General features: G+C 38.5%; 3 protein-coding genes across 6 annotated transcripts in view; 1 reads left to right on the forward strand and 2 right to left on the reverse strand.

Annotated features, from left to right (window-relative positions):
* LOC148727774 (uncharacterized) overlaps positions 1–6,576 on the forward strand; it is a 7,269-nt gene extending 693 nt beyond the window's left edge. The window contains exons 1-7 of the mRNA XM_088763148.1: positions 1–215; positions 449–919; positions 1,418–2,319; positions 2,621–3,020; positions 3,314–3,587; positions 3,661–4,382; positions 4,935–6,576. The exon at positions 1–215 is cut by the window's left edge and continues 693 nt beyond it. Coding sequence (XP_088619274.1) covers positions 1–215; positions 449–919; positions 1,418–2,319; positions 2,621–3,020; positions 3,314–3,587; positions 3,661–4,382; positions 4,935–5,840 — 3,890 coding nt within the window. The 3' untranslated portion in view covers positions 5,841–6,576. The remainder of the gene's footprint in view (positions 216–448; positions 920–1,417; positions 2,320–2,620; positions 3,021–3,313; positions 3,588–3,660; positions 4,383–4,934) is intronic.
* LOC148727775 (uncharacterized) lies at positions 6,175–9,465 on the reverse strand. Its single transcript, XM_088726063.1, has 2 exons — positions 8,586–9,465; positions 6,175–8,346 (listed from the first exon to the last, which is right to left on the reverse strand). The coding sequence occupies exons 1-2, from the start codon at positions 9,083–9,085 to the stop codon at positions 7,062–7,064; spliced, it is 1,785 nt and encodes a 594-aa protein (XP_088582189.1). The 5' UTR covers positions 9,086–9,465; the 3' UTR covers positions 6,175–7,061.
* The window catches only part of LOC148727776 (uncharacterized), a 3,589-nt gene continuing 375 nt past the window's right edge, over positions 9,287–12,500 (reverse strand). The window contains exons 1-3 of one of the 4 annotated variants that reach the window (XM_088726070.1): positions 10,478–12,500; positions 10,022–10,062; positions 9,767–9,928 (exon numbers count right to left, since the gene is read on the reverse strand). The exon at positions 10,478–12,500 is cut by the window's right edge and continues 375 nt beyond it. In XM_088726070.1, the coding sequence (XP_088582196.1) occupies positions 9,905–9,928; positions 10,022–10,062; positions 10,478–10,931 (519 nt within the window). In that variant the 5' untranslated portion in view covers positions 10,932–12,500 and the 3' untranslated portion in view covers positions 9,767–9,904. The other 3 variants (XM_088726068.1, XM_088726069.1, XM_088726067.1) reach the window with 3 other exon arrangements.

Below are 12,500 nucleotides of genomic sequence, written 5' to 3' on the forward strand. Positions count from 1 at the left end.
AAAAGCGATGTAACCGAAATTCTCCTGCTTCAGTAGAACGTCAGAAGAGGCCAAAACCGCTCGGTCCTGCAAATGAGTCCAAGAAGAATTGTATACCGAGTGCTCGAAGAATATTACTTCCAAAAACGGATGACTTTGCCAGTAATAGTCATGAAACGATAGAAGGAGTAACGCGAATTGAAGAGGGACCAATTCTTGACACTTGCAAAACAGAGGTGAGAAATATTCTCGTTGTCGAGTTAAGTCAGGAGCCATTAGTAATGGGCTCCTGGTTAGGTGTAGTATTCTTTAAAATTTTCCTTCTTCTTGGTAAACGCAATGGAATTTTTTAATTGGGATAGCTTAAATTTAAAAGACCAAATTACTATTCACGGAGGCCAAAATAGATTTTTTTAGTGTCTTTAATTTCTGCCTTTTTAAGTATGAGCTATTCCATTTTTTTTTTCAGGTCCATTTAAGCTACCCTTCAAAGAAAGTAATCAAAGTTATCAAAGATGCTACAGATGCTAAAATTATTCGACAACTGGCTGACAGCTCATACAATTATGCAGCAAATGCTATTTGGAGCAAAATCCAGCTAAAAAATGAACTGGCCAAGAAAATTGAAAAGGAAATTGACCAAGAATGCCAGAATATCTGCAGTACAAAACAACCCTCCATGCTGAGAAAATGTGATCCCAATAGTTTGATGAAGTTTTCAGATAAGGAATTTGAAGAGGAGCTTCAACTTCGTACACCGGTGTTCCACACATTTCTTAAGTCAGCTATGGGTGTTGAAAAACAGAAAAAAGTTAAGTCCTCTGCACCTGCAATGACAATGGCTGCTTCAGTCCTTTTGAAGCACAGGTGCCAAAGCATGTCAGCTCATGCTTACAGATATTCAGTTGGGGTCCTCTGGCACAGTGGTGCTAAAAAGCAGGTGCAACATAAATTACAAAGTCACATATAGTGTTAGCTCAGCCTAGTCCTAGGGCATTCCTATCTGAGAAGCACGTGAAGCACTGGGACTGTGAAAGAATAAAATATTGAGGAACAGGATAAACCTGGGGACTAGGCTGGTTTTTAGCTGATGAGATTAATTTTGCATTTGTTGTTGTTGTTGTTTTCATTATTTTCTCTCTTAGAGCACAAGCACTTAAAAAGTGTGCAACATAGTACTAAATAATTGATAAAGTATTTTTCATCAGCATGATTTTCTACAATATAGTGCAAATTGTTGAACAGTTTTAGTGTTTGCACTCTAGTGTTACTGATGAGTATTATTATTAATACAATTTTATTATTAATTTCAAATGAAAGTAAATTTGGACTTGAATTATCCAAAAAACTTCATGAAGCAAGGTTTTACTTAAGTTGGACTTAAGTAAGACTGCAATTAATTAGTATCGTATTAATAATTATGACTTCTTTTGAACAGGGTTTCCTCAGAAGCAACAGGTGGGATGTCTCTGCTAGCCATTCTAGCACTTTAAGCAAACTGGATGAAATGGGTCTGTTATCTGGGAGAGAATTGAAAGACTGGAAAGAAAATCTAGAGAGACATGCTTACATAAAAAAGGCATTATTAGAGGCAAGAAAGCACTGCCACAAGCCAGAGGAATGTATACCACAGGGATTTGTTACCACTGATGTCAGTGACCTCAATTTGTGCTTTCCAGCCCTTTCAATGTCTATGGACATTGACTTACCAAGCAGTATCAATAATAATCCTCTTCATCACAATAACATGCATGTGGAACTTGAAATCGATATGGTAAATGATGGCAAGGACAATATGAAAGAAATCTTAATGAGGCAAGGCTGTGTTGAAACCTCAATATATAACATGTTTGAACTTATTGAGAAGGAGTTCCCTGACCTGAACTATGGTGACATTGATACATCTATGATTGATAAAGTACTAAAGATCCATGAAAGTCAGAAGCCAAAGAGTTATCAGATCATAGGTGACAATATTGACTTGTATGCAAAGGTAAAACACATGAGCTCTGAAAACAAGAACAAAAGCATTCATTGGTTTGCAATGAATGCTGTTCAAGATCGTATCACTAGGTTGGACCTACCGGATGATATGCCCATTAAAGATATCCTCGAAATGGAAAATATTGAGTTTTTACCATCATCAATTGATAATGAGAAATTTCTGCATGACTTAATTCCCTTATGTGCACGAATTGGCATTGAAAAGTTACCTGCACTGAAATGTTTCAAAGATGTCCAGATCAACCACATTCCTCACCAGTACTCAAAAGAAGCAAAAACAAAGTCAACTCAGGTACATAATGTAATATTTAGCTCTTGTAAGTTTGTCAGGGAGAGGTGATAGACAGATGTGGGAATTAATGTTCAATAAAATAAGACCAAAAAATAAATGGATAAACTAAGTAAAAAGGAAATAAAACAACCATTCAATAAAATAGCTGTAATTCTTTCAAGGTAGTGCTTTGGGATCAAAAAGACTGGAAACTTGATATGATAAATGCAGTATCTGCTGCAGATACTGCATTTATCATGTCAAGGTAACATGCTACTGTGATATCACCGCTAGCTCTTGTCTAATCAGAAGTTAATAGTAAAATGTATAGTAAATTTTGTTAAATATGATATTAAATCTACTGTAATGCAATCTTTTTTCAAAAGTCCCTTCCGATATTCTTATAAATACACCCAAAGTCCCTCAACTGTGTATAGCAAAATTGTTGATTGATTTGATTGAATTTCAGGAACCTCTTGGTATTGTTTTCAAGAATGAAAACTTGAATGATGAAATGATTGACATCATCCAAACCATCCATGAAAAATTCCTTCCTGTAACATTACAAGAAAAACTCACAGAAGATGGGGATACCATCCTAGCAACTGAGGTCGCAGAGAAAATTTTCTTCGGTGGTGACCAGCTCACAGATGAAAGAGCCCGAAATTCTGTGTATGCCAGAAGTGACGGTGATTCAGAGTTTGAAAGACTGGAGGGCCTTATCCCTAAAGTAGAAGACTGGCATGCCATCAGACTTGTGTATCAGGTACATAGAAATCAAACTCTGCCATGAAAGTTATGGCCTTCAAGGCTTCTGGAGTACTCATGCTCTAATAGTATTTATCAAATTCCCTCGAATGTTTGCCGGTTAAATATTAACCAAAAACTTGCTTCTATTAAAATTTACATTTCGAAAAAGTAAAATTTATTTTTTTCCATAATTTTGTAAAAGTATTGTATTCATTTCGTAGTTATATTTAAGTTATATTTAATTTCAAGTAGACAAATGAAGGTTTCATTTTACTGCTAAAGGCAATGTTTATCAATTTTATGTTCCAGATAATGTATGATATACTATATCATCCAGGCTCTGCCAACGATGTGGGCAGCATGTGCTCGAACATGAATGTCACCAATAACATCAATGCAAAAACAACAAATGTCCTTGACAATTTTAACTACTGTAAAGATTATGTTAAAGTTGAGACAGAAGCATTTGTTGTGGCTGGTATCATGTCTCATTTCAACATGGAATCCTTAAATTGCAACATAACCATCCCCAATTATGTTGAAAATGCGACAAAGGAAGTTCGAATTATATGGCTGCACCTCTGTAAAACTGCCAAAGAAAGGTGACCGCCGGGAGTGCAAGAATTACAGAGGTATATCCTTGATGTCAACGGCAGGCAAGGTGCTGAACAGAATTATCTTGCTTCGTCTTCAGGGGGCTGTGGATGCTACACTAAGAGATCAGCAGGCTGGCTTCAGGAAGGACCATTCCTGTATCGACCAAATAGCCACACTTAGGATAATCATTGAGCAGTCAATTGAATGGAACACTTCTCTTTACGTTAATTTCATCGACTTTGAAAAGGCTTTTGATAGCCTCGATAGAAGTGTTCTTTGGTGCCTTATGAGACACTATGGCATACCAGGGAAATTCATTCGAATCATCAAAAATTCCTATGATAAGATGACTTGCAGAGTCCTTCATGCTAGTGGATTGTCAGATAGCTTCGCGGTCAACACTGGGGTCAAGCAGGGTTGTTTGATGGCACCGTTTTTGTTTCTACTTGCTATGGACTGGATCATGAAGGAAACAACTAGAGAACAGCGAAATGGGATCCAGTGGAACTTATTGGAGCAACTTGAAGATCTAGAGTTTGCTGATGATATCGCCCTGGTGTCAAGTAACAACCAACAAATGCAGGACAAAACAGCACGGCTAACAGCTAATTCCATCAAGTTAGGCCTGCATCCGAATGTGAGTAAGACCAAGGTTATGAAGGTCAACTGCACCAACAACAGACCAGTTAAAGTGAGGGATACCATCTTGGAGGAAGTAACATCTTTTGTCTACCTAGGCAGTGTAGTCAGCATTGACGGAGGTTCCGATGAAGATATCAAGGTCAGGATAAACAAAGCCAGAGTAGCTTTCAATATGCTGAGGAAAGTGTGGTCCTCCCATGTCATCTCACGGAGAACCAAATTTAGAATTTTTAACACCAATGTCAAAGCAGTCCTCCTCTATGGCTCTGAAACGTGGAGAACAACTAACCAAACGTCCCAGAAATTGCAGACCTTCGTCAATAAGTGCCTTAGGCGAATTTTAAAAATCAGTTGGACTGACAGGGTAACGAACGAGATGCTGTGGGAATTAGCAGGCGAGGAACCAATCATAACTCAGATCTCAAAGAGAAAGTGGAGATGGATAGGTCACATCCTAAGGAAACCGGCTAACAACATCACCCGGCAGGCACTACGTTGGAACCCTCAGGGCAAGAGAAAGAGGGGTCGTCCCAGGAACTCCTGGAGAAGAGGTGTAGAGTCCCAAATGAGAAACTGGGGCCACACTTGGGCCACTTTAGGAAGATTTGCCCAGGACAGAACCCGATGGAGGACGGAAGTGGTTAATGGCCTATGCTCCAACAGGAGCTAAGGGAATATATATATATACAAGCAAATGAAAGAAATGCTGGAAAGATTCATTATGACAAAGCAAAAAGAGGAGCTGGACCAACTACTTCAAGAAGTCCATCAAGCCAATCAACCTCGTCAGAAAAAAGTGTATTTGTGTCGATGCTGCAACAAGTCATACGTGTACAAGAAGTGCCTTGATCGCCATGAAAAAAAAGAGCATCCTGAATTTGAACAGCCAACAGAATTAAAGACAACAGAAATACACGATTCCAAGTCAATAAGAGAGAAAGACGACTGCATCTACAACTATGCTTGTGCACGATTGGGTTTGGGATTACTGCTTCACAATTTTGATGATTCGGTTAGGGAAGGAGATGGTGAGAGAACATTACGGTGCTGGAAGTTTTTAATGTTGATATACAAGTGCTACAACCATACAAAGTATGCAGTGGCTGCTTTACAGCTATTGGCAAATGTCAATGCCATGCTGTCTCCAAGAAAGGCTCACTCCCTTGTGTGGAACAGGACCATAAATAATAAAGGAGGAAAAGGAAAGAACATATCCTTGGATTTACGAATGGAACATATTGTTCACCTGCACAAAGAGATGCTTGCCAACCTTGGAGTTAACCTCACCCCTGAATGTGCTGCTAGAAGTAGTAATGCTGTAAAACCTGTGGAAGAACTATTGAGAACAGTTGATAATGAACTTTTGTGCAAGAGACCATCTGGAAAGCACACAGTCACTCGATCTCAAAATGATTTTGAGCTCATTGTTAATGAGCTCCACAGTAAAGGAAGGGTGTTCCAGTGGAGGCCTGAGGAACACAGGCATTATCAATGTTTTCCCGAATTTAAGAAAACGCTGGTGAACAACCTTAATTACAAAACACTCAACAAATGGATTAATGAGCACAAGAAGCAGTGGTCCAAAAGAGGAAATTGAAGAGCAAGCTGAACAGATTAAAGATTTTTGATGATTTTTCCTCAGTATTGTTTTCAAAAGCTGTAGATTTTCTTCAACCTTTAACAAAGGAATTATTTAAATAATTTAATGAAGACCTTGTATTTTTATACCAAAGGCATAGACATTCATTGAATTGCACTTGTTTATGGTGAGGTTACTTCAGCAAGACCAGTATAACTTTAACAGCTAAAACACCAAAAACTTCCAAATGCATTAAATTAAATGAATAGCGTGAGTTTTGCATTAATGTTCTGGTTGCTTGTGAATGTTTTTATGGTTGAACATTATTTGTTATTGCATAATTCTATATAGGTAGGTTTACAGAAAAGATTTATTGCCACATGTGAATGCATTACAACCTGCATAGTTACTGTGTAATAGTTTATAAGCCCCTTTTGTCTGTACAACAAGAATAATATTCTAACAGTTAAAAAGGTTTTGTTATATTGTCAAGACACTCTCATGTTGACAAAAAATACGTGGGTAGTTGAGTACCCCCAAGTTCAAAGAAGTAAAACTGTAACTCTTGAATCAGTCTAGTTAAATAACAAAACTTAAACATCATGGGTCTATAGAGACAAAACTAGCTATACTTAATGTTTTAACAGAACTTTATCCTAAAGTCTAATGGTCAGTATGTCATGTGTTTTAAACATGGCTTAAAATAAAAAACAACAACTTCAAACTAATTGTTGTTGTTATTGTTTTGCTGTTTTGTTTTTGTCTTGTTTTGTTTTTTTAATTTAATTGCTATTTGGTTGGAATCTTTTTGTCCTCATGAGACAAGACCATATCACCGACAATTTTGAATCACATCAACAATAGTTGTTTTGCATCATACTCTTCTCTCTATACAGTTAAATTCCATCTGAAAAATATATTCTACCGCGTGGAAAGCATAATAGAAATGAGATATATGCAAAATACTTGTAGTTATGTCATGCCTGTGAAAAACAGCAATAGAGTGGTAAAGTGTGACGTCACAAAAAGATTTTTGTCCGAAATTCTTGAATTGTTTCAGGAAATCGAACATGATGCCCTTTCAGAATATGCAAGCAGATTTTGAAAATTCTCAAAGTTTTATTTTATGATTTCATCACTTTACTACTCTATACAATATGATAAACTAAGTTGAAAGTAGAGCTTTTGTCTAGTTTGGCTAATTATAATATTGTTCATAGTAAATGCAATGTACTATCTTCAATTTGAGTTCTCCTCTCCTGCGGATGTACCACTAGACTGGGATTCATCAAAGGTTTTTCCATATGTAAGGTCATACCTTTCCTGAGGCACGTCTGGCTCCACTTGCTGTACTAAGTCAATTTCTTGAAAGCTTACATCCTCAAAGATTTCTGCAAACATTTGTAGGATAACAACTGCATGGGACTTCTTTAGCACAGGTAGATAAGTTACAATGTCATCGAGAGTAAAGATGTATTTACAGTGTTCAAGGACAGCTTTCACCAGAGACTTGCTAAAACCAGCTGTACATTCTGGGTTAAGGTAGGTACAGAGCCCTTTTTGCTCAGCTTGCATTTCTTCTATGAGGAGATCTTGCAAGAGCTTCCTGTCCTCTTTTGAGACAGTCCTCTTCTTTCTATCTTGCCTTGCAGTGCCATTTGTTTTGACAAATGATGGAATTGGTATTGGGCATTTCTCTTCGCAGTTGCAATCACTGTGACAGTTAACACAACACTTATGAGACCCACATTCAAATGTCAATTCATTAATTTGTTGAAATTCTGATGCAATTTGTTTTCTCAAACAAGTTTTAGTATTGTCACAATAACTCAAAATGGCATCCTCGCATTTCTTTAAATGGTGTCCATTATAAAGTAGGACAGCAAGAGCAGGTTGGCCATCTCGTCCTGCTCTTCCAATTTGCTGAACAAATTCTTCTACTTCTCTTGGAGGTCCATAATTGATCACCGTCCTTACATTGGGGAAGTTGACGCCCATACCCAATGCATTTGTGGCAAAAACAACTCTGCACACTCCATCTTTTTCATATAAAGAGTTCAAAATTCTCTCCTTTTGTTTAGCCAGTGTATTGTGGTGAAACATTCCAAATAATAAATTTGTGGACTCTTTTTCACAACCAGGAGGGAAATTACTTTCATCACCAAGCTCTGATTTAAACAACTGAAATAACTGCCCACAATCCTTGATGGACTTGCAATAGATAATTGTCCTCTCTAGTGCATTTTTTTGATCTCTTAGCCTTTCAATCAGCCATGCAAAGGTTTTCCAAATCTTAGTAGAAACAATCAACTTTGTAAGGTATATGTTTGCCCTGTATGGACTTACATAGATCAGTTCAAAGTCATCTCTCAAGGCAAGTGCATTTATAACAGCAGTTTGAGTTTCTAGCTTTGCTGTCGCAGTCAAAGATAGCATTGGAGTACCATTAGGTCCAAGGGATCGCAATTCGCCAATTCTTGAAAAGCATTTCCTAAAGGCAGCTTTCTGTGCTTTGTCAAATCCCCTGAAACAAGTTAAATGTTATAGGAAGTTTTAGAGAATTTTGTGAAATGAAGCAAGGCAGCACTATGATGGATTTGCATTTGCGCATTCGTGAATGTAATCATAATTATTAATAGTTCAGGTATTCATTCAAACACTCGTTGTATACAAAAATAACACAAATATCTCATGAAATATTCACCCGTGTTCCATCAACATATATACCAGAAATGACAAGACTAAGTTTTATAGTGTACCTACCATTTCGGTACGACGTGGGCTTCGTCTGTAACAAACGTTAACAGTCTGCTTTGGTAGTCTTTGCTAAGCAGCATCTGCCTCCACTTCTCATTTTGAAGAAAGCTTTCGGGACTGCCAAACACAAACGAATACTCTCCTCGAAGAATGGCATCATCATTGACTTCGTCGCCGCTCACAGCCGCCGCTGTTAGACCATAGCTTTGTAGTTCGCGAATGTGCGATTCTATCAATGATTTAAGAGGACAAATGACCATAATTATTGGATTCGTTGGATAAGAATATCCTCTTACTGACAACTGACGGCAAAGATCAGGCAGAAGCTGAAAAATCAATGACTTTCCATGTCCTGTTGGCAATATGGCGAAGACGTCTTTCCTGTTAATGAGGCCGTGAAGTGCTTTCTTTTGCTCTTCTGACAGGGCTTGGATGTTCTGAAAGCGGTATTCGAGAGCTATAGACACTATCTCTCCGAAAACAGCCTCCGAAACAAATTGATTCATGAAGAAATTTTAGAAAATGCAGAATACTTGAAAATACAACAAATGTTGGCTCAGAGTGACAAACTTGAAAAAAAAAAACCCATCCCTACCCTGGTCAAAAGTCAAATGGAAGTAAAAACTCCCTAACCCCTCACCCCTATGACAAACTCTTTTAAACCAATCACAGGCGAGGTGAAAAATTGACCAATCAATGAGCCAGAACAAATTTGTGAAATCTTTAATTTGATTGGCGCGGTGAGATCAGTAAATTAACCGTCTCCAACCAGAGGCTTTCGCTTACTTCTCACCGCTTCGCGGCTCGTCAAATTTTCTCGCCGCTTCGCGGCTCGTAAAACCACAGAGACGAAAGAGTAAGTAAAGCCTCTGGGACCAGGGTAAATCTGGCAGGTCTCACTACGTAGGTGAACAAGGTAACTTCGCTACCATTAGGTACCCATTGGTAAGGAACACGAGTGTATTTTGATTCGTAGACGAAATTCTCTACTCTCTGACATAAGGAGATCACTGAGTAATGCAGGTACAGTAGATCCGACCACAGACATGGTTTTACCTCCCCGATGCCGTTTACACACAAATGACCGAGACTTGGTTCACATCACACTTTTATTCACTTATTCCTCACATACTCGAACATGTCTGGATCGTGTTTAAGCTGTTCGTACAAGTCTAGATCGTATCTAATACTATCCAACTCGTATTCGGTGACATTTAATCTAGACGATACTTTCTTAAACTTTTCAAATCCGATCAACTTGGCTATTTCAAAAATGTCTTCCTCAGTGAGTTCTTCCAGCTTAGTGGCATTTCCCATGGCACGAGCTATTTGAAGTCCTTCTTGCAAATCTACGAAATAAATTGATCTTCTATTACTTCTATTCCAAATAAAATTGTGGCTTCTAACAATGTCAACATTCCAGCAAATAAATGTTCTCCTACTTTTACTCTCAGGGTGATCAAATCTTCATGGCCATCATAGTCTAAAGAAAAAAATTTAATGCATGAGAATTGTCATGTTTTTCTCTTTGGGACAATATCGCCACCACTGAAACAGTTTACAATAATTGTTTCTACAGCGTAGATACAAATGAAGGAAATTTTTCTCTGATTTAGACATGGCCAATGTAGGAGTCTCGCCACACTCGCATTTCATCGAGGCAACCCTTGCCAGGGTAAGCCAGTCGTTCCCTTGTCTGCGACACCCATCGTAATAGGAAGTGTAATCCTTAAGAGAGGTAAACACCGGGCAATTATCCACCTGACACTTAAGAAACACGTCTTGGATCCATTCTTTCTGTGAATGTATTTCATTCATACCCTCGTTATGAATGGGACAAGGGAAGCAGGATCCTACACTGGCCAGTAACTCCTCCAGAGTACCGTATTGATAATTACCTGAATCAGGTATCTCGCCTTCTTCCAAGACCTGGGATTCCACTGGTGGGGGTGGAGGAATGGGCTGCTGTTGTTGCTGTGGTATCTCAGGTTTAATGGATTCCACCAAATTCTCAAGTTCTTTCAATGGAGGCTGTGTGGTATTCTCAGGAATATCTTGGGCATAGTAGCCATCCACACTCTTCCTCCATTTTTCTTTAAATGCTTCTTCCTCTTCTGCTGACATAGGTGGAGGGCATGGCATTTTTGGTCTACCAATATTCTTGATCTCAAGATTCTTGATATTTTTCTTTTTACCCCAGCTTTTCTTCTTGGGTTCTGACTGAGGTACACCGTCAATCATAACAGTACCATCAGGATGGTTTTCTCTCCATTCTTTCTTAAAGTGTAACGGTTCTCCTTTATCGTAAGGCGTAGGTCTCTTGCCTTTCACTCCTTTAGTAGGTTTCTCCATTCTCTGCTTCTGCTGTTGCTTCTGCTGCTGCTACACTGTGAAAAAGCAGTGAAACGTTGCTAGCTTTATACACTCGAGAACAACACCCCTAACCTTTGATTGACAAGCATTGTTTTAGAAGGGACACAACGCAAAAAAGAGACGTGACGCCACCTTTGACAGTTTCTAATTTTACCAGACGCGACGCTAAAAAAGAGACGCGACACTAACTTTGATTGACAGTTTCTAATGTTATCAGAGACGCGACGCTAAAAAAGATGCGACGCTACCTTTGATTGAGTTTCTATTTTTAAAAGAGACGCCACGCTACCTTTGATTGACAGGTCTTGATTGACAAGTTATGTTTTTACTTTCTATATAGGACAAGGTACTACCATGTCACCTACATCATTCACCATGAATCCTTTGTAAGCAAACCCTAAATTCGGTGTGTTGGCTATGGATGAGCTTTTAGATACTATGGAATATCACTCTGACGATGATTCAAAAAGAAGAGTCATTCGAGATGCAGAAGAATATTTAATCCAATTTGCACCTAGCGATGAGGATTATGATAGGAGAACGTGGGAATTACGAGGACAAGTCATGCGTGCCTTTTTGGAATTTGTACGTTATCATCATGATGGCGCTATCTCCTCATGCAAGAAACGCCTTCAACTCACCGATGATGAGCAGATGCCAATCAAACAGTGATTGACAGCTGTCAGCTACAAACTCTTATTAAAAGACTTTTACTTTCTTACGTTTTCATCATTTACAACTTAGACAGCAATCATGTTTGACCACTTGGACGATAATCCTCAATGGTGTGCTGTGGCATTAGACTATGTGTTAGATGTTGTTGAGTGTAATGCAGATGAGAATGATTACTGCCGAATGCTGAGATTTACCAAACAGTACATTAAAGACGTTGAACCCACACAAGTGGAAGACGATAAAGATATCACTCTTAAACTGCAATCAGACATCATGAAAGCTTTTCTCACTTACACAGAATATTGTGAAACAGTCTACCTCAAAACGTTAAATGAAGATGAGAACTGCAGCAGTTGTGACGAGGATGAAGTGTTTCGACCACCTAAAGAGACTAAACAGGAGGAAGACATTAAGACACCTTACATTCCTGAACCATTTCCAGAACATTTATGTTCCATTCAATTAAACGATTAAATGTATATTTGATGTGACAATAGTAGTGTAGCTAGCCTTACCAGACATTCCCGCAGGGCTTGGGTCCGAGTGGCTCGATCGAGTGAGATAATGTATTCATAGGACGTTGGTACAAGAGGTGAGGGTTAGGGTTAGGGTTAGGGTTAGGGGTTAGGGGTTAGGGTTGGATAGCGTAGGTATAAGAGGGGTTTTTTAGGTTAGCGTTAAAAAATTTGAAAAATAACAGTATAAAATCCAAGATGGCGCCGGAAACAAAGACAACAAAGAAATCCAAGATGGCGGAGGGATTAAGTCAGAGACACAATGAAAATGAGTTTTTCAAATGAAACCATTTATTATTTGACCACGCGTTTCATTCATCTTTACATTGATGTAATAAATGTTCTTTGTAGTGTTAGA

Source organism: Stylophora pistillata, chromosome 6 (assembly GCF_964205215.1).
Source record: "Stylophora pistillata chromosome 6, jaStyPist1.2, whole genome shotgun sequence".
Taxonomy (NCBI): domain Eukaryota; kingdom Metazoa; phylum Cnidaria; class Anthozoa; order Scleractinia; family Pocilloporidae; genus Stylophora; species Stylophora pistillata.